At 36.4% G+C, this 20,200-nt stretch overlaps 1 protein-coding gene across 1 annotated transcript in view; it reads right to left on the reverse strand.

Annotated features, from left to right (window-relative positions):
* Gucy1b1 (guanylate cyclase 1 soluble subunit beta 1) overlaps positions 1–20,200 on the reverse strand; it is a 54,078-nt gene that overhangs the window by 22,179 nt on the left and 11,699 nt on the right. The window contains exons 3-4 of the mRNA XM_070012997.1: positions 12,831–12,931; positions 10,750–10,868 (exon numbers count right to left, since the gene is read on the reverse strand). Coding sequence (XP_069869098.1) covers positions 10,750–10,868; positions 12,831–12,931 — 220 coding nt within the window. The remainder of the gene's footprint in view (positions 1–10,749; positions 10,869–12,830; positions 12,932–20,200) is intronic.

The following is a 20,200-nucleotide window of genomic DNA, read 5'->3' on the forward strand; positions in this document are numbered from 1 at the left end:
AGTGAGACCAAAGGAAGAGATTCTTAGGAGAGGAACAGAAAGGTACATGCCTATGTACATCTGATTATACAAAGTAATATTTATCAAAGTGAACTCCAGGAAATGGAAACAAAAGTTTTTTTTAAATTTTTTTTCCTTTCCTTTCTTTTTGTCTTGTTTGTCTAGATGTCTTTGGGAGTATAAGGCGAAGCACAAAAATGGAGGATGTCCAAACAACAAATGCAGCAACAGTACTCACTGGACTCTATGTTGAAAATGAACTATACAGTCTGTAAGTGGGGACTGGAGGGAAACACTAAGAGACAGAGAGGGATGGGGTGACACCTTCCAAAAGGCAAAGTACTCTTTGCCTGACTTATGTAACTATAACCTTAATGATTTTTAGCATTTTCAAATTAAAAAAAGAAGAAAACCTGAAATATACTTGCACTCATTTTCTTATTGTCTTTATACAATAATTTTTAAAAACGATACTTTATTTTGAGATATCAATCTAAGATTAGTCTGAGGATGTAATTCTTAGACCACAATTAAAGCATTTGTAAATGTCTTATCATTTACTGTTTCTTTTTCCTCTTAGCTAAACTGATGTAATTTTTCTACAGAGCAATTCTGCTACCTCTTGTCTATTTCACTTTGTCAAAAGAAAAAGTTATTTACAAAAGAAAAAGTAGTTCTGGTGCCTAGGAAAGTGTGCTTGGGTTCCAGGCTTAATGTGCTCTACAGATTTAGAGAGAAAATCTTTCATTATTCCTTTGAGAAATTATAAAGTCCATACTTTTGAAGATCATGCAATGCTTTCAAATAAATGTAAATTTTATTTTTGTAATAAGCATGCCAAAAATAATCTCCTTCATAAGACAAGATCTGTAGAAATCCCTAGATAATCCTCAGGAATAGAAAAATATGAGCCCTGCATGGAAAGTTTTAAGGAAAAGAGATTTTTAGTTTCCAAGAGTGTCCTAGTAGATGGAAGAAAGGGGATGCAGTATATTGACCTCATCCCTGAAACTGAAACCTGAAATCAGTCACTGAAAATTCTCTGTTCCTCTTTCTCTTCCTCAATGTTTTGAATGATGATTATGCAGCATGGAAATATCTCATGAAGTTTTGTAAGATGTCATTTTAGAATTTGATGACTGAAAACACAGTGACCTCAATCCTAGATAATACATAGCAGAAAACAGACATAACATATAAAATCAGAGCAAGTAAGTTATGCTTTCTGTCTTTGCTTCTGGGAGCTATCCCCTAAGATATAAATACTTTCCAAATGAAATGTTCAGAGTCATTAAAAACATAAAAAAGAAAACCCTATATGAAAAAAATACATCAGAGCCCTGAAAATTATTTAAATAGGAACACTTGTCTATCTATATATAGTTATACAATCTTCTCAAGAGGAATTTTTTGTGTGTATTTGCTGGTCCAAGGGCTTGAACTCAGGACCTGAGTGTGCCCCTGAGCTTTCTTTGGTGAAGGTTAACACTCTACCACTTGAGTCAGAGCCCTACTTCTTGCTTTTATGGTGCTTAATTGTAGATAAGTGTCTCACATAATTTCTTTCCCAGGGTGGCTTTGATTCCCAATCTTCCTATTTCAGCCTTCTGAGTAGCTAGGATTATAGGTGTGAGCCACTAGTGCTCAGCTTCAAGAGAAATATTTTAACCAAAAGAAAAAAGGAAATAAGTCAAAGAATTATATCTCTAAAAATATATTAACAAATTCTTGGGTTTTAAACTCAAGTTAAAAATAAATATATAATGATCCCTCATCCAAGAGCCCATCATGGCTCACACCTGTAATCCTTAGAAGACTAAGATTCATAAAATTTCCGTTTGAGGCCAGAGAGAGCAGAAAGTTCTGGAGACTCCATCTTCAAAATAGCTGGCCAAAAGCTGGACTGGAGGCAATGCTCAAATGGTAACCAGCTGAATGAGAAAGTTAAGTGTACCATCCCTAGTACTATAAAATAGGAAAGATCCCTCACATATAATTACCATACAATGCCACATTTGACAATCCATATTTTTTGAAATTTTGAGACTATATACTAGTTATTCAAATAGATGAATCATCCAGTTTTAAAATATTTATCATTCTTCACAGTATCTTAAAAAGTAAAACTAAACTTTCATATGTAAATTTTTTTTTTGCTTATGTGGTGCTGAGGAATTGAACTTAGGGCCTCAAGCATGCAAGGCAAGTGCTCTACCACTGAGCCACCTTCCCAGCCCCCCCTCATATGTAAATTTAAAAAAAAATGTAGGTTGTAGAAATTGTCATTTAGGATGCTGAGAAAAATGTTTCTTTTGAAATTCCAGAGTTAAAAATAAAGGGAATTGTACATTCTTTTCAAAGAAACATAAATAATTTAGGGAAGTATTAGAATTTTACAGCTGTTCAGGAAAATCCTCATATTTCCCAAAATAACTCTTAGCACAAACATTTAAGAATTAGATAACTTGTCAATCCTTTGCTGCTGATAGGCTGGCCAAAGTACAATTGTAGCTTATAAGCCAAAAATCTTGAGCCAACAGGAATTGAAGAAAGTCTCATTGCAAATTGAACACAAACACTAGTTGAGGAACATATATGAAGTTATATGAACTGGGTGAATAAAGGAAATTACCACACCAGGATCAACTGCTGATGCTAGTAGTTCCAGCAAATAATGTAAAAGTAGTGCAATATTCAAATGAGATCTTTATATATTTCAATGAGCTCATAATTTAATTCCTACTGGTTGTTTTCTAAACTTGCATTTTGCTTATTTATTTATTAATAGTCAATGTGACAGCCCTTGATGTTTATTTTAACTTCATTTGCCTCTAAAATTCTTGTGCTGATAAAGAATAAGAATGTCATTTTTCTTGTGTTTTTCCAGCTTACTCTGCCCATTTGAGATGAAAATAGCACCAGTTTTGTGCTAGAACACTATCTTAAGGCAACCATCAACCAACGTTTGCATTTATACAGTCAATAGTCTACAGATACAATCTAGTTCAACAGATACATCTATTCAACATCAAACAACTATATGTTAATGGGCTTTGAACCGCAGAGAAGAATTTGGAAAACCAGAAATTTTTAGGGTTAGGGAGAGATGTGGGTAAAAAATAGGAATAGATTGGTGTGGGGAGGCACAGGGAGAGTTAACTATGTATGAGTCAAGTGGAAAAGGTCAGATAATGTGATGTCAGGAAAATGAACCCTTAGATATGTATTTTAATGTTTTTTTGTTTTATGCATGTGTTTCTAACGCATTTATAAGATTATCTTTTTGTTGCTTTGTATGTCCCTCCTCCACAGTATAATCCCTGCTTTCACTATATTTGATGTCAGTATAACTTCTGGAGGAGATGGGGAAAAACCAGTTGTTTAAGGATACAGGTGGACCTGTTGCAACAATGAGAAGTACAAGTTGTCATGTCCAAAACGAGCTTTACAACGTCGGTGCGGGGGGGGGGGGGAAGCGGGGGGAAGGAGAAGGATTGGGATTGGGATTGGGGGGTAGGGGGGAGGCTGGGAAGGGATGTGAAGGATTAAACAAAGGAGGAGGCTGCAATGCTTGGTAAGAAATGTACGCATTATCCTGCCCATGTAATTGTAACTCCTCTGTACAGTATGTTCACAAATAAAATTAAATTAAATTAAAAAAAAAGAATGTCATAATGTAATGCCACTGAAAATGGGTGGGTAGTCTTGCTGTACTAACTTGGATCTTATTCCCAGAGGTCCTATATTGTGCTATCCTTAGGATTTTATAAAAGCTCTTGACTTATTGTATAAGTATAAACACACATACTATCATAGACATAAAGGTAAAAAAAGAATCTTATTATTCCAATTATCCATTGCTCTATACTAGATAATGTCAAAACTATAATTGCTTGCAACAATAATTTATTAGTATCATTGACAATTCTGTGGGTTGCTTGGCTACCTATGGAAGTTCTTCATGGACTTGAACTCACAGAGAAGCTGGGATTGATGATTAGCTATAGTAGACTAGTTTTCTTAGATGAGTCACTCAATATCTCTGAGTTATAGTTGGGTCTTTGCTCAAAGCTCAACCAGGCGAGGGGAATTACATCTCATGACAGGTTCAGGCAAAGCCATGTTATAGAATGCATATGAGCTGCAGATATTGTTGCAGCAATCTGCAGAGAACATTACTTGCCACTAGAAGTAGTCAGGAGCATGAACTGTGGTGGAAATGCCATCCATTGAGCCTTCATCCCTTCAAGTACTTTCTCCTGGAATTTACAAATCCTGTCTGTATTCTACAGTGGTTTAATTAATATACTAAAAGCCTAGGTAGAAATTTACATAGCCTAAGCATGAAACCATGTATTTCAATGTTGATTTAAAAACAAATATATAAATGCAGGGAAATCAATAAAAATATCAATGTATATTCTACAAAATTTAAGCAATGTAAGGGAAGTGGTAGGTTGGGAAGGATGGGTGACAATGTTGAAAGGGGTGATATTAATCAAAATGAATTGTACTCATAAACTGCTTTGTCAAATGGCAGCTCCTTTGTACAACTAATTAAAGATTATAAAGGTAATAAAAATATTTAAAGTAAATCAAAAAATAAAATCTTACTGTAAATCTGGTGTTTAAAACCAATATATCTAGATAATATATGTAAAATCCAGCCATCAGAAAAAAATTTCTTTACCGTATTCAGATAAATCATTTTTCAATTATGCATTTGTTTTTTTGCCAATAGCCTATAAATGGATAGCTTAACAGAAAATCAGATCCAAATTTCTACACAGAAAAATGTTTGTAGAAAGTTTCATATGTTTTATGTTTCTTATGTTTTATTGCTGTATCCAACTGGATTCGGGGCTACTTTCTGGTTTAAAATAGGCAAAATGAAAAAAAAATAATTTAAAGGTAAAAGAGAAATTATATAATCATGGTCATAAATTTTGTATAAGAAGCAAAATCTTCCAAAAAGAAAAGACATGCTAATATCAGTTATTTAGATTAACTAAGCAAATGATAGTGGGAACAAAAAGTACTTTTTTGGAAATAAACTACAGACACTCCCTACATTGTTCTTTGTTTAATTTTTTACTTATTTGTTTGTTTGGTGCCAATATTGTGGCTTGAACTTAGAGTTCTGCATTCTTGAATTTGTCACTCTAGGCTGACACTCTTCAACAAGAGCCATGTATCTGCTTCTGGCTGTTTGCTGTTTAATTGGAAGTAAGCATCTCACGGACTTTTCTGCCTAGGCTTGGTTTAAATAGATCTCAGCCTCCTGATAGTTAGAATTACAGGCATGAGCCACCCCACTGATGTCTGGCTCATATGATTTCCTTGAATTTTGGATACGAAATTACAGTAAGGGATGTGTATTGTCTCCTCTGTAGCTAGGAGGATAGGTGTGAACCATGGGTGTGAGACATGATCAAATAGTCTTCCATGCTGTTTTCACAAAGCTATGTGTTGCTAACTCTGAACTAGTAGAAATTTTAGAACAAAAATTATCACAGACTCAAGACATGTACATTGAAAATGGACTAATGAACAGTGATTAACCTTTACCAGGTGGAAAAGAGACTAATCTATTTTGTGTTAAACTTCTATTTCAATTTATGCTTCACCTCCGAAGTTGTATCAGAGTTCATACGGATCATCCATAATAAAATAACTCCTCCTGAGCTACTACTGAGTTTGTTTTCTACTGGTGTTTTCTTTCTATGTTCGTTCCAATAATGAATTATGAATTCCTTCTTTAGAAAGATGGTCACTCATCTAGACACCATCTGTGGAGATATAGCCAGTAAGGGATTATGCATGTCCTCTTGAAGTTTACATTCCAGTCTAACAAACAGGAAATGATAATGTGACATGAGAACTACTGTGGGTGGGAAAACAGTTCTCTGAAAGCAGGAGAAAGACTACGCTCCCAATTCACTTGGATGGGAGATTGGAGAGAGGAGAGGTGTCTTGGTAGAACCAATTTGACCTGTAGGTGAACTGGATGTAGGGAGGTGAGAAGGAGCCAGAGGATGTTCTAGGCAGAGCAATAGAGTATGTACAAAAGAGTGAATCAAGTGTAATTCACAACAGACTTCTAGAGTCTCACTCCAGCTGCATTAGATCAGATTTTATGCAGGCTCTCTAGAGCTGACTTGAAGGTGTTCAGATTTCAGAGACTAGGGATGGAGGTCCAGATATTTATACTGACTATTCCTAATGACATTGAAGGGCAGTGAGGATGAGGTGGGAGTTGTTGGGTTTTGGTGGAGGCAGGGGTTTTGGAGCTCAGTGCAAAAAGCCTGGTGCTGTGAAGTGGTGTCTTAGTCACAAGCCCCAAATCGAGCAGCCCTGGCTTTCATCTGCTGTATGCACTGAGGTTCCTTCAGATTTGTCTCATCAAGGAGTTCTCCTATTAGTCAAAATATTCAGTGTACATGTGCAAATAACTTGAGGGGATGAGTGCAGTTCGAATAGAGGGAGGGATGATGCTAGAAAGAGTGACATAGATCAAGTTGTATGGTCCTCAAATTGACATGCTGAATAGCAACCCATCTGAACAACTTCTTAACAATAATAACAATAAAGAGTTCTATTTTTTTGAGGGGGAGGGGTCTGGTCATGGGGCCTGAACTCTGGGCCTATATGCTGTCCCTCAGCTCTTCAGCTCAAGGCTAGCGCTCTACCACTTGAGCCACAGCGCCACTTCTGGCTTTTTCTTTTTGCTTATGTGGTGCTGAGGAATTGAACCCAGGGCCTCATGCATGCAAGGCAAGCACTCGCTCTATCACTGAGCCACCTTCCCAGCCCCAGAGTTCTATTTTTTTTTAAGAGAGAAGATGGGAGAATCAAGACAGAGACAAAGTTCTAAAAAGTGGTTAAGAGTGGCTAAAATCAGAGAGAAGAGATGGGATGAACAGAGGATAAAAGTAGATTCCATTGCCGTAAATGTTTAATATTTCCAACCACAAATGAAAAACCAATCAAAAGTGTAAGCAAGAAAATGCTATGGTGAGATGTGTTTATATTTCAGATGACTGACTAGCGTTCTAGAATGGATAAGAGACCCGAGATGTAAGGAAAACAAGGTGGAAGACTTATTTAATTTCCAGATGACTTCCCAAGGATGTGTGGGAGAAACATAAAACACAAATGACTGAGTTTTCCAAATCTAGTATTTAGTAAATACAGCTAAAAGTTCTTATGATTGATTAAAACTAGGGAGTGGAAAAAAATAAAAGCTTTTAAAATGTCTTCACAATGAAGGCCAGTTCACCGTACTCTCTCCTCAATGGTTGAAGTGTTCAGTGAAGAATGTTTGATTAATGCACGAGAAGAAAATGTCAGTTTTTACGTGTGTGCTAGGATTTTAAAACAATGTATGAAAAAAATCAATTGATTTATTGTATAGTTACTTAAATAGAAAAACAACTGCTTAAATTTTGTTGACTTAGCCTAATCATAACAAAAAGATCTATTTTTAAGAAAAACATTTTTAACATACTGGATTTGTCATGATATTAACCAGAAAAAAAATCAAAAGTAGATAATGTTGATAAGGTAGTGTGTGTATATGCTGGTAGTAGGGCTTAAACTCAGGGTTTCTCACTCTCACCTGGCTTTTTCAGGTCCTGACCAGTGCTATACAAGTTAATCCATCCCTCTACATCCTAAAAACTCTGTCATGGTCTAGATTAGTATTTTCCTCATTGTTATCATTTAAAGCTCAAATGGAATTTAAAGATATATTTGTTAAATTTTAATGTAAAATTAGATAAGAGCTATTTGGTAGTCTTTTTTGCTCTGTCGTAGGAATCTGGTAACTGTTGTATCTCATGGATCTTTGGAGGACACAGATGCAGAGCTCAGAATAAGTAACATCTGTAACTGCTATAGGTCTCCCTGCTAATAGTTCAGATAGGTGGTCACAATAATCACAAGTGGAAAACTTCCTAAAACTGTTTCATTACTGGGTCTTTGAAAGCAATAACATTGAGAATGTGACAATGGTCAATATTAGAAAAAAAAAAAACAGGAGAGGAGCTGTGTGCTGGTGGATCGTGCCTGTAATGCTAGCTACTCAGGAGGCTGAAATATGAGGATCAGGATTCCCACCTGGGCAGGAAGGTCCATGAGACTCTTAACTCCAACTAACCACCAGAAAACTGGAAGTGGAGCTTTGGCTCAAGTTGTAGAGTTGTGCTTGTGCACAAAAGCTTAGGGACAGCCCCTAGGCCCTGAGTTCAAGCCCCACAAACAACCAAAAACTAAAATAGGATGGGTATTTAATTATTATGGAATTATTACAATTGTATGCTGATGTATGCAAATCAACAGTAAAATAAAACAATTTAAGACTACCACCAAATCTAAATTCCCTCACAATTTTTTAAGTATCACATCTCAATCCATTCAAACAGTCTCTTAAATACCACCAATTCCACTTTAATTTCCGGACATCCCAGTAGCAGCTTCATTAGAAAGAGGAATGTTTTGTGTTTTTTTTTGACACTAGTTTAGTAAATCCTTGGCATGAGCTGAAAATGAGTTTCCAACATGATTTAATACTGTTTTACGTTTCTAAGAAAAATGTCCCAGTGTAAACAACAGACATTTTGATTAAACACAAAAGTTCTTATTTTGGCTGTTAAATAAATAATGCAGCTGGCCTGCAAGTAGTTTACATTCCCCCAACGCTGGGCTTGGGTTCAGCTGGTACTGGACTGACATCATTTTCCAGCAAGATCTGGCTGCTCTCTGCAGCTAGCTTAGACATGTTCTCTGCAAACAGCTCCATAATTTTCAGTGTTAAGACATTGCAATAGGAGGGTCTCACAAATGCTCAGCTTAAAATAGAACTGTAATTCCAGAAATACGCTCTCATTTAATGTGTAAATTTATATATATACATATATATGCATACATACATATATATAGAGATACAGATACGTGTGTGTGCGCGTGTGCGTGCACGCACGTGTGTGTGTGGGGGGGGTCTGTATGGCATGAACTCAGGGTTTGAATGCTGTCCCTTTGCTCTTTCTGCTCAAGGCTGGCATTCTACTACTTGAGCCACAGCTTCACTTCCAGACCTTTGTTGGTTTATTGGAGGTAAGAATCTTATGGATATTTTCCGGCCTATGCTGGCTTTGAATGGCAAACCTGGCTTTGAACCACAATCCTCAGACCTCATCTATCTGAACAGCTAGGATTACAGGCTAGGGTGGCCATTGCCAGGCTGTAGTAACCACTTTTTGTGTGTGTACCAATCCTGGGGCTCGAACTTAGGGCATGAGCAGTGTCCCTGAGCTTCTGTGCTCAAGACTATCACTGTACCACTTGAGGCACAGCTCCACTTCTGGCTTTTCTGGTGGTTAATTGGAGATGACTTTCCTGCCTGGGCTGGCTTTGAATGGCAATCCTGAGATCTCAGCCTTCTGAGTAGCTAGGAAAACAGACAGGAGCCACTGACATCAGCTTCTAATGACAACTTTTAAGGTAATTTTAACAAAAACTACAGTATAGGATAAAAATCTTTGTGCTTTTGTTTTTGTTTATTTTTAATAAACAAGCCTGAAACTAGCTTTATAAACTTTTCTACCTTCTTTCTTATTAATATGCGATATCAGTGATCAAACATTTTTTGAGGTGAACATAATTAATTCTTTTTTCTGTTAAAGCGTTTAAATAAGACGTCATAAATTCTATTTAAATAGACTCTAAGTTATAGGAATACTTTACAAACAGAGTATAAGACTATGTTATATGTTTAAAGCACAGAACTATGCCACTTGAATACATAATCATAAAAAAGGCAGTTGAATAGATCATAATCAACCTTAAGAGATTTTAAAAGAACACTAATTTATGACTTGCATATTTAGTGTCAGCAGCTAGGAATTAAGAAGACATATGATATAAAAGTGCTAAAATAGGCTGGGAAGGTGGCTCAGTGGTAGAGCGCTTGCCTTGCATGCCTGAGGCCCTGGGTTCGATTCCTTAGCACCACATAAGCAAAAAAGAAAAAAAAGCCGGAAATGGCGCTGTGGCTCAAGTGGTAGAGTGCTAGCCTTGAGCTGAAGAGCTGAGTGACAGCGCCCAGGCCCAGAGTTCAGGCCCCACGACCGGACCACCCAAAAAAAGATCTAAAATAGAATAATAATTATGATTTTATGTGAATAATGACACTAGGGTTCCTTTTAAGCACTCTTGTATAGCTGAATAAATAAAAGTATTCTTGAGAACCACAATTTCAAGTGGCACTGTTGTAGCCCAGGCCTATCATCCTAGTTACTCAGAAGGCTGATATCTAAGAATCACAGTACAAGATCAGCCACTTAACCAGCCAAAGGTTGAAACTAGAAGTCTGCCTCAAGTTTTTTTAGTACCAGTCATTAATGCAAAAGTAGAGTGAGATCTGAAGGCCCTGAGTTCTGATTTCAAGCCCCAGTACTAGAACAACAACAACAACAACAACAAAAGGAACCACAAACTCAGCTGCGTGTTTGTGTGGCCACACCTATAATTTAGGGATCTGAGATTCAAAGGATATTTGCTTGAAATAATCCTAGTCACTAGACTCTTTCTCCAAAATAACCAATAAAAAGCTGGACTACCTCAAGTGGTAAAACAACAGTCATGCAAGCCAAGTATGAGATCTTGAGTCTAAATCCTAACACCACAAATATAAAAAATAAAAACTTCAAAACTTCAAAACGCACAACTGCAGAACCTCTAATCACTCACCTGCAGAAATTCTCTAACATTTGATCCCAGGACACGCAAGATGGTGTCATAACCAGATTCTTGACAGAAGACAAAAAACATCTTCCCAAACATTTGGAGGATTTCCCCAGCATTAAGATCTGTTTTGTAGGTTTGAGGCGGGGGGCAGGGGGAAAGAGGGGGAAAACACATAAAATAAGTGAGATGCTGTTAATGAGAAGAATGAAGGTAAGGTCATGATTTAAAATATCCATGATTCTGTGCAGTGTGAATTTGGATCAAGAGACAAAAACTCTAGTCAGTACAATACAAGGGACACAGTATTTGAAAACACAATATCTTAACATTATTGGTGTCTCTTTGTACTTAACTAGCAATGTAACTATTTCTCATCATCTATAACTACTTAATTTTGTTACTATATCACATCTATTTAATGAATTCTCATGTCTTCAGATATATAGAAGCTGTTTTAAATAATCAAGAATACTCAGAACAATATTTTGAAGCAAAAAATTTCTTTCATATAAATATATAAATTTACATGAATAAATATATAAATTTATATATACATATATATAAATTAAACAAAGGAGGAGGCTGCAATGCTTGATAAGAAATGTACGCATTATCCTGCCCATGTAATTGTAACCCCTCTGTACAGTATGTTCACATAAAAAAAATAAAATAAATTTCTTTCATATAAATATATAAATTTACATGAATAAATACATAAATTTATATATACATATATATAAATTTAACAGGTGAGCAGAAGCAGTATGTATATCAGGATCCTGCTTTTCTGTATTGTCATTCTTATTTCCAAAAGTTTCAGTTATAAATATTATCTTATTCAACATATGGGTGCAACAGTTTATAAAAAGCAACTTCTTTTATTGATTGGCTTTTTTCCCTTTTCATTATAATTTTATTGTCTTTAAATAGTTGTACTAAGGAGTTAAAATTCAACATGTTTAATACAGTTTGATCAATATCATCCCTTTCATTATTCTCCCGATCTTTTCCAACTTCTCTATCCCCTCAGTTTTCCTAGTTTCATTTTTAGATATAAACATTAAATATGATTACTGCATTCCTCCATTTTTCCTTTCCCCATTAATCTACTCCTCTTCCGTTCATCCCTCCCTCCCCCAACTAAAGTAGCAGCTTCCTGCTATTCATTTTGTTAGCCTGTAAGAAGTTGTTCAAAGGAGTAACATTACTGAAATATTTTACTTTTGCGTTGTTACTATTTTTACCTTTGCATAAGTAACTCAAACACTACAAAAAAATCTTTATATGTGAATCTAAATGAAAATAATCTAATGTTTTTTTAGAAAACTTCCTTCAATGTTGGAACATATTTTTCAAAAGACTTTGATGATACAAAGTCATTCTCCAAAAAAGTCATCTTAATTTATCATTAGATTAAAAATTTGCATGATATCTCTTTTAAACTCCACTTCTAACCACCCTGTTTTTCATGTTTACAAATATTCAAACTTACAGATATAAAGTTTGTCTCATGTTTGTGTCAATTATGATTACTAATGAAGCTATATATTTTTCTTTGCATTGTTAACCACTTACTATCTAATTATTTTATTCCACTAAATTAAGCTAATCAGATTGATTCTATTCTACATGAAGTGTAAACCAGGATAAACTTAGAAATATGAAGATTACAGATGATACTTGGAGAGAAACTATTCTTTTTCCTGAGAATTGCCTTCTTCTGTAATAAACTCTCTCTGAGAAAGGACTTCTGGCTTTGTCTTTGCCAGTGGTTGGCACAACTTATGATAGCCAACTACACTTGGGTGACTACTACATTATTGACACCATAACTGAAGTTAGCATCCATATTGTTATTCCTTCCTAGTGGATTGCTTTGTAGAAAAGGAAAGAAAGCCCTCTTTATATTTTCCATTCTCTAAAGATCTTGTGAAATAAAGCATGGGAATCAGCATACTTTGTCCTAACATTGTATGCATGTGCAGTTCACAACTTGTATTTCTTTACACTTGATCTTGAAGGATACATTCTTTTGAGCTACTCTATACAACTGAGACAAAGAAGGAAAGTGGCATCCAACTTACTGAGGACTTTGCTTGCAGCAGCAACCAAATCATAAGTTTTAGAATCATCATATATTATTCTGACAAGAAACTGTCCTTCTTCATCTAACTGGGCCTCTTTTCTGGAAAATAAAAATGAGAGAATGATGAGAGCTGGGAGTTTAAATACAGTAGCAAACACACCTAAAATCAATATATAAACTTTTTTTTAAGGTCATGGGGCTTGAATTCTGGGCCTGGGCGCTGTCCCTGAGCTCCTTAGCTCAAGGCTAGCGCTCTACCACTTGGGCCACAGCATCACTTCCGGTTTTCTGGTGGTTAATTAGAGGTAAGAGTCTCACAGACTTTCATGCCAGAGCTGGCTTAAACAGCCATCCTCAGATCTCAGCCTGCTGAGTAGCTAGGATTATAGGCGTGAGCCATGGGCATCCGGCCTAAACAGTGTGTTTATATCTGAAATATGCTTTGATTTTAGTAAGTCTTTTTAAATTAACATTGTGATTAAAAAGAAATATGTCCCATCCTTCTCACCAAAATCAAACTCTATACTTACCTATATTTTAGTAAAACAAGTTTCCATAGTACTCCAAAGTCCAATATAATGACCTGTGTTAAATATAACCAAGCTGATTGTGGACTCCCTCTAAATTTGAGATACTGTCAATATAATTTTTAGAAAAACACACATTCTTGTGTTTTTGGAACATACAGATTATAGGATGGAGATAGAAAGAACATAGAATTGGGACTTTTGGGCATGATGACAAAGAACGCCTCCCTAAGCACCTGGCATGTAAGCTGCCATTAGTAGCCATTAGCAGCTCAGCGGCCAGCTGAGGAAGGTTAGAAGGGGTTATGGGACTTGGCCTGGATGAACACAGAGAGGACCAGTGCAAGGTGAGGAGAGGCGAGGCTTAGGCTGCTTGGATAGGAGCAGTCACAGAGACTGATGCCTGTGGACAGGATTCATCTGTTCACTGCACTGAGAAAGGGCAATGGCTTGTAGCATGCATTGTGAGACCAGAGAGGGAAAATAGAGCAGGCATGGGGCAGTGTTTCAAAGCCAGGTGAATGTAGAAGATAAATTCTGCATACTTTTCTCATAGATTGCATAAGGAGTATGAACAAAGGAGAAAACTCAGGACTGACACTAGGATTTCTGGCCCTGCAACTGGAAGGAAGATGTCATCAGTAGCTGAATTGGGAAAGATTATTAGGGGTGGACTTGGGTTAAGATCAAGAGTTATGTTTTAAACATGAAGTTGGAGGTGCCAAAGGGGACTGATAAAAATCATCAGCTATATTCATTGCTTATTAAACACAGTAGCTCAAAATAGACACAATGTTAGTGGAGGAAAATTATAGTTAACATTTTTAATAGTGGTCATGGTTCTATAAATACATTTATTTTGATAGGATTTGGAAGACTTCTCAAAACAAGTGTCCAAAAGAGAGGGCTAAAGCATGGTTCAAAATCTCTCCAAAAGTGAAATCCACAGAGCTCATGGAACTTGGCAGTTCAGTCTGACTCTAATCCCACTCACATAAATCATTGTATGTAGACAGAATACAAGGGGAAGTGATCAGAGGAGTCAAGTAAACTTCAAGGCAGACCATTGTCACCATAACTCTCCTCAGAAGCTCAGAAGCTCTTTTTCATTCAAAGAAACATTCCAGTGGTGGCTTGTCTTCTGTCACAATCTGCACATAAAAATATTCTTCAGGACACTACCCTACAACTATGCGTAGCTGGGGGTATAACTCAGTGACAAAGCACTGGCAGGCACAAGACCCCAGATTCAAAAAGCAACCACGATTTTGTTAAGTTCAGGGATCTGAATTTTAAAGTCCACAATTTCATAGCTGAGTGAATTTGAGAAAACCAGATTTCATGTGATTAAAACCTCTTTTTTTTCTAAAATGGAATAGCAATGTAAATCACCTCCACAATTATAAATCTAAACATAAAATGTAAATTTAGTATTCTTTTTTCCAGACATATAACTATTAATGGGGACTCAGCTCATCATGATCTCTCAAATATTTCTTTCATTTCCTTCTCTTTCTTTCTTTCTTTCTTTCTTTCTTTCTTTCTTTCTTTCTTTCTTTCTCTCTTTTCTTTCTTTTTCTTTCTTTCCCTCCTTCCCTCCCTCCTTCCTTCCTTCCTTCCTTCCTTCCATCCTTCCTTCTTTCCTTCCTTCCTCCTGCTCTCCTTCCCTCCCTCCCTCCTTTCTTTCTCTTTTTCTCTCTTCCTTTTTTAAAAATTTTCCTATGTGCTGAACTCAGAAGTCCTGTGCACTATGCTCAAAGCTAGCACTTTATCACTTGAGCCACATTTTCACTTCTGGTTTTTTGGTAGTTGACTAGCAATCAAACAAGCCAGCTCAGGCTAGCTTCAAACTTGAATTTTCAGATCTCAGCCTCCTGAGTAGCTAGGATTGCAGCCTTGAGCCACCAGCACCCAGCCTCAAGTCTTTTTTGAGCTATCCAAAGATATACAATGTACAAGCTCTCACTTCACTTTTGATGAATGCTATTTTAATTTCTAATCATCAAAATACATAAAACATGGGAAATAAAAACTGAAAGGAAAAATGACATACCATTTCTTGAGAAAACCTCTAACAACATCATCTTCAAGTTACTCAAGCTTGAATATACTGGCATATGTAACAGTATATGTTGGGGGAGCATCCTGGTACTTGTGCTTGGCACCTGGTTGTTCCTGAGTTCCTTTCTTCAAGGTTAGTACTCTACCACTTAAGCCACAGCTAAACCACAGCTCTACTTCAACGATCTGATGGTTAATTAGAGTTGAGTCTCACTTTGCTGTGTGAACTGACCTTAAACCTGGCTTCAAACCTGGAGCCTCAAATCTCAGCTTTTTGAGTGGCTAAGGATTACAGATATGAGACACCAGCCCAGCCCCAGCCCCCCTTTTTTTCACTTAATCTGAAACATACATTTTCATTTTCTTATGCCAGGGTATTTATTTATTTATACATTTACTGAATCAGGATCAGAATCTTTTATGTAGCCTGGCTGGCTTGAACCTTTATTCTTTCTGCCTCTCCCTCCAGAGTGTTAGGATTATGGGTATGCACTATCCCACATGGTAAGAGAAACCTTTTCATGACATTACACTTAGTTCTTTATGATGACCACATAAATTTGCATTGTCTATATATAGTGAAGTGCTGGTAGTGAGTTAGGATGCTTTTATCTTTTCTGAAAGTAGAAACATCATTGTGATGAATGTCTTTGTAGCTAATATTTCTATGTAAAACTAGAGTACATTCCTAGGCATAAAATTGCTGGCTTAAAGCAAGACACAGAGAACCTAATAATTATAATTTTTTCATTAACAAGAGTCCACAGATGGGAATTTTGAAGTCTCTGATTTAGAACCTATTTATAAAATACACATAAACTGTTAATTAAGTAGATAAGAAAATGTAAATTACTTCTAGTTCACTATGCTCGGTTTCTTTTTCCAACTGGAGTAAATCAAACTCCATAAATTTCTGAAATAAACTTTGTTTCTGCAATTCCACACACTCTGGGAAAACTATTAAGTTAGACAGATGCATCTACACATAGAATTCACAGATCATGGGCTGGGAGGGTGGCTCAGTGGTAGAGCACTTGCCTTGCATGCCTGAGGCCCTGAGTTCGATTCCTCAGCATCACATAAGCAAAAAGAAAAAAGCTGGAAGTGGCGCTGTGGCTCAAGTGGTGGAGTGCTAGCCTTGAGCTGAAGAGCTGAAGGACAGTGCCCAGGCCCAGAGTTCAGGCCCCACAACTGGACAAAAAAAAAAACGAAGTCCTTATCCTTACCTGGGTAACCCCTCTGTACAATAAACTTACAATAAAAATACATGCACTAAAGAACACTACTTAAAATAAAGCTCAAAACACACACACACACACACACACACACACACACACACACACACACACACACACACACACACACACACACACACACACACACAAAAGAATTCACAGATTATTTTCATGGAATTAAAGGAAAGCCTTTTCCAGATATTCTCTAGTCATAAGCTAGGTCATCCTCACTTGTTTTTACTAAAGTGAAATATTTTATCTTTTGAGATTTATTCTACAAAATGTTCCTTTACAGTAAATTCTCTGGGAGCAGAAACAAAAAACTAAACTACTGTATATGGGAACAACCATCTCTTTAAAAATTTGAGTTTTCAGAAAATGAATTTCATTAAATCATTTGTAAATATGTAAGATTGATTATTTTCATGTATCTTAGGAACTTTTGGGAATGTTGGATTGCTCATTTTTCTCCTTCCCTACTTCTTTCTTTCTTTTCTTTTTTTCCTTTTGTCCTTCTTTCTTTTTTCTTTCTTTCTTTCTTTCTTTCTTTCTTTCTTTCTTTCTTTCTTTCTTTCTTCCTTCCTTCCTTCCTTCCTTCCTTTCCTTCTTTCTTTTTTTTTGTTGTTGGTCATGGGGCTTGAACTCAAGACCTGGGTGCTGTCCCTGAGCTCTTTTGCTCAAAGCTAGCACTTTACCACTTTGAGCCACAAATCCACTTTCAGTTTTCTGGTGGTTAATTGGAGATGAGTCTCACAGCTTCCTGCCTGGGCTGGCTTTGAACTGTGAGCCTCAGATCTCAGCCTCCTGAATAGATAGGATTACAGATGTGAGCCAATGTCCCCTCCTTCCCCTTACTTCCTTTTTTGTTTCTTGAAGGGCTTTTACCATAAATACTATAGTACCTATTATGTTTCATGCTTATAATATCAGTGAGCAACAGGGAAGTCATAAAGGCCACTGCCCTCACTAAAGTTGCATTTTTGCTGGTAGAAAAAGCAGGAACAATGGGTGTGTGGTGTTGACACATAAATGCCGTGTCAACATACTCTCCCATAACTGTTATATCCATCACACATCAGCAAAGAGTTGAAGAGGCAAAAAGTAATCTCTTTCATCAGCCACCTAAATCCTCCTAAACCAATTCCTTTCTTTCTTTAGCTCATTCTTGATCTGCTTCCCTACTAGGGAGAGAAGTAATTTGTGATACCTCGAAGCCTAGGGCTTGTGCACTAAAGTGAGGGGAGTACATTCAGTGTGAAGGGAGTGATAACCAAGATACATAATGTCAGCAAGGCAGTTCAGCCATTGAATCTCCTGGCAATTCCCAGTCAATGAAGCCTTCTATTTGTCTCACCTTGCTCATTAGCACAGGTCTAACCTCCAGACAAATTTATATTAGATCACTCTTCAAACTTACATTTGTCTTAGCCTTCAGGTAGCATAGAGATTATAAGGAACACTTAGTACTCTTCAAGAAACATCTGATACTACTCTTTTGGGGGGGAGGGATTTTTAATGGTTTCTTTCCTGTTATATATTTCTCTCCACAATTTTGGAGCCTATTTTTTTTTTACCTGCTACCTGAAATCACAGAAGACAAACAGGAAGTAAAGTTAAGATGTAAGCTAATATTTAGATCATGTAGACAACGTTCATAATCCAACTTATAGTTCCTCATAATCCTCTAGAACTTGCTTTGTTAGCCCCTAACTCTTATGCTATTCCTTAAAAGCAAAGAATAATTTATCTTTGTATATGTGTGTATATTATGATATATATACTTGAATATTACATATTATATTCAACAATCCTAACCATTTAAGATTTGCTTACTTAAAATACAAAGTGTTTTTGAGGCTTGAATGATCAATTCTAGTTATGTACACTAGCCAAATTTTCTAGACTCACTCAGTCTTCCAAAATTATTTTTGAGCATCAACTTGAAATTGTTGCATTTCATGAAACAAATATGTAATTTCTCCACTAACTAAAAAACAAATTATATATAAAAATGTATATGAAAGGAGGACCACTGGGTTCTTTGAGGTATAATTTAATATCCCCCAAATAAAAGACCATAAACATATACTTTCATTTTTTCAACTATTTCTAAATTACAAAAAAATTACACAGAAAGCTGCCCATTTGCTACCATAGGAAAATGGGATTAAAAATACTAATCAGATTCTCAAATGGGAACCAAATAAGAAGTAATCATGTTCTATGTATTTGTAGTCACATAATGGTTTTAACATTGAATATGTATGTGATTTTTTTCCCAATAGCCACTTCCTTTTTTCTAGTCATGCTTCAAGGTTGTTATTTGTTGGAACTTAAATGAGTTTACTTCTACCAATTCCATTTCCCCCCAAATAGTAAGAGATGTACTTATTAATTGCTTAGGAACACTATAGGCTAACACTATAAGGTAACCCAAGTGTCTGGAATGAGCAAGTGCAAAAAATATGTTAATGTTTTAAAATGAAGGAATAAACTAATTACATCATTTCTCTTCACATTTTCCATGTTGCTGGAAAATACCGATAGTTTATTTTCAGTCAGTCAATATGCCACTGATCATAGCTTGCATAAGTGACACAAAAGCAACATCATTTGTTTGTTTAATTTACTTATTTTGGTAGTTTTGGCTTTGCATTCAGGGCTTCATGGTGGCTAGGCAGGCATGCTACCACTAGCCATACCCCCAGCCTTCAGCAACATTACTCTTGCTAGATTACTACTTTATTTTTTTCTTAATATAACTATCCTCGCTCTTCATAGTTATATTACCAGTTCTGAAAATACATCCACAGAAGTTTCAAATGAGCTTTTTCATAAGCTTCCCTAGACAGATGAATTCACTTAATCGTGGTGTGTGTGTGTGTGTGTGTGTGTGTGTGTGTGTGTGTGTGTGTGTGTGTGTGTGCCTGTGTCTATGCACTTCATAGTTATTGGTACTGAGGAGAGCATATTGAGAAGCAGCTCTTCTCAAAGCAAAGAGCTTGCTCAAAATTTTGGAGGATCAGACTTTTTGTGCCAGATGTGCAGGTTGGTAAATTAAACCACCTTTAAAATACTATAATTAAGATCATCTGTCCAAGGGCTGGAACATTATAGAAGGCAAAAACCAAGACAGTGCTCGTGTGTGTGTGTTTGTGTGTCACAAGTGCAAGCAAGTGCAGGGGACAGTTTGTATGTTTTCGGTGTTTTTATTTTTAGTTATTTATTTATGTATTTACATCTTCTGATATTTTCTTGTTTTCATTTAATTTTACTGTCAAGGTGATGCACAGAGGGGTTACAGTTACATACATAAGGTAGTGAGCACATTTCTTGTCAAACTTGTTACTCCCTCATTTTTCTCCCAATTTCCCCCTTCCCTATTTCCCCCCACAGTTGTACAGTTCATATTGCCTTGTGAGTATGGCTGTTGTACTGGTTCACCCTTTGTCTGTTTTCTCACCATTTTGTTACTCCCTTTCCGTTCCCCGGATTAGATAAATGCATATACAATGCCCAGGGTACCAAAGTCAAATATAGTGACA

The sequence above is a fragment of the Dipodomys merriami genome, unplaced genomic scaffold (genome assembly GCF_024711535.1).
Source record: "Dipodomys merriami isolate MVZ:Mamm:240054 unplaced genomic scaffold, mDipMer1.0.p SCAF_9, whole genome shotgun sequence".
Lineage (NCBI taxonomy): Eukaryota > Metazoa > Chordata > Mammalia > Rodentia > Heteromyidae > Dipodomys > Dipodomys merriami.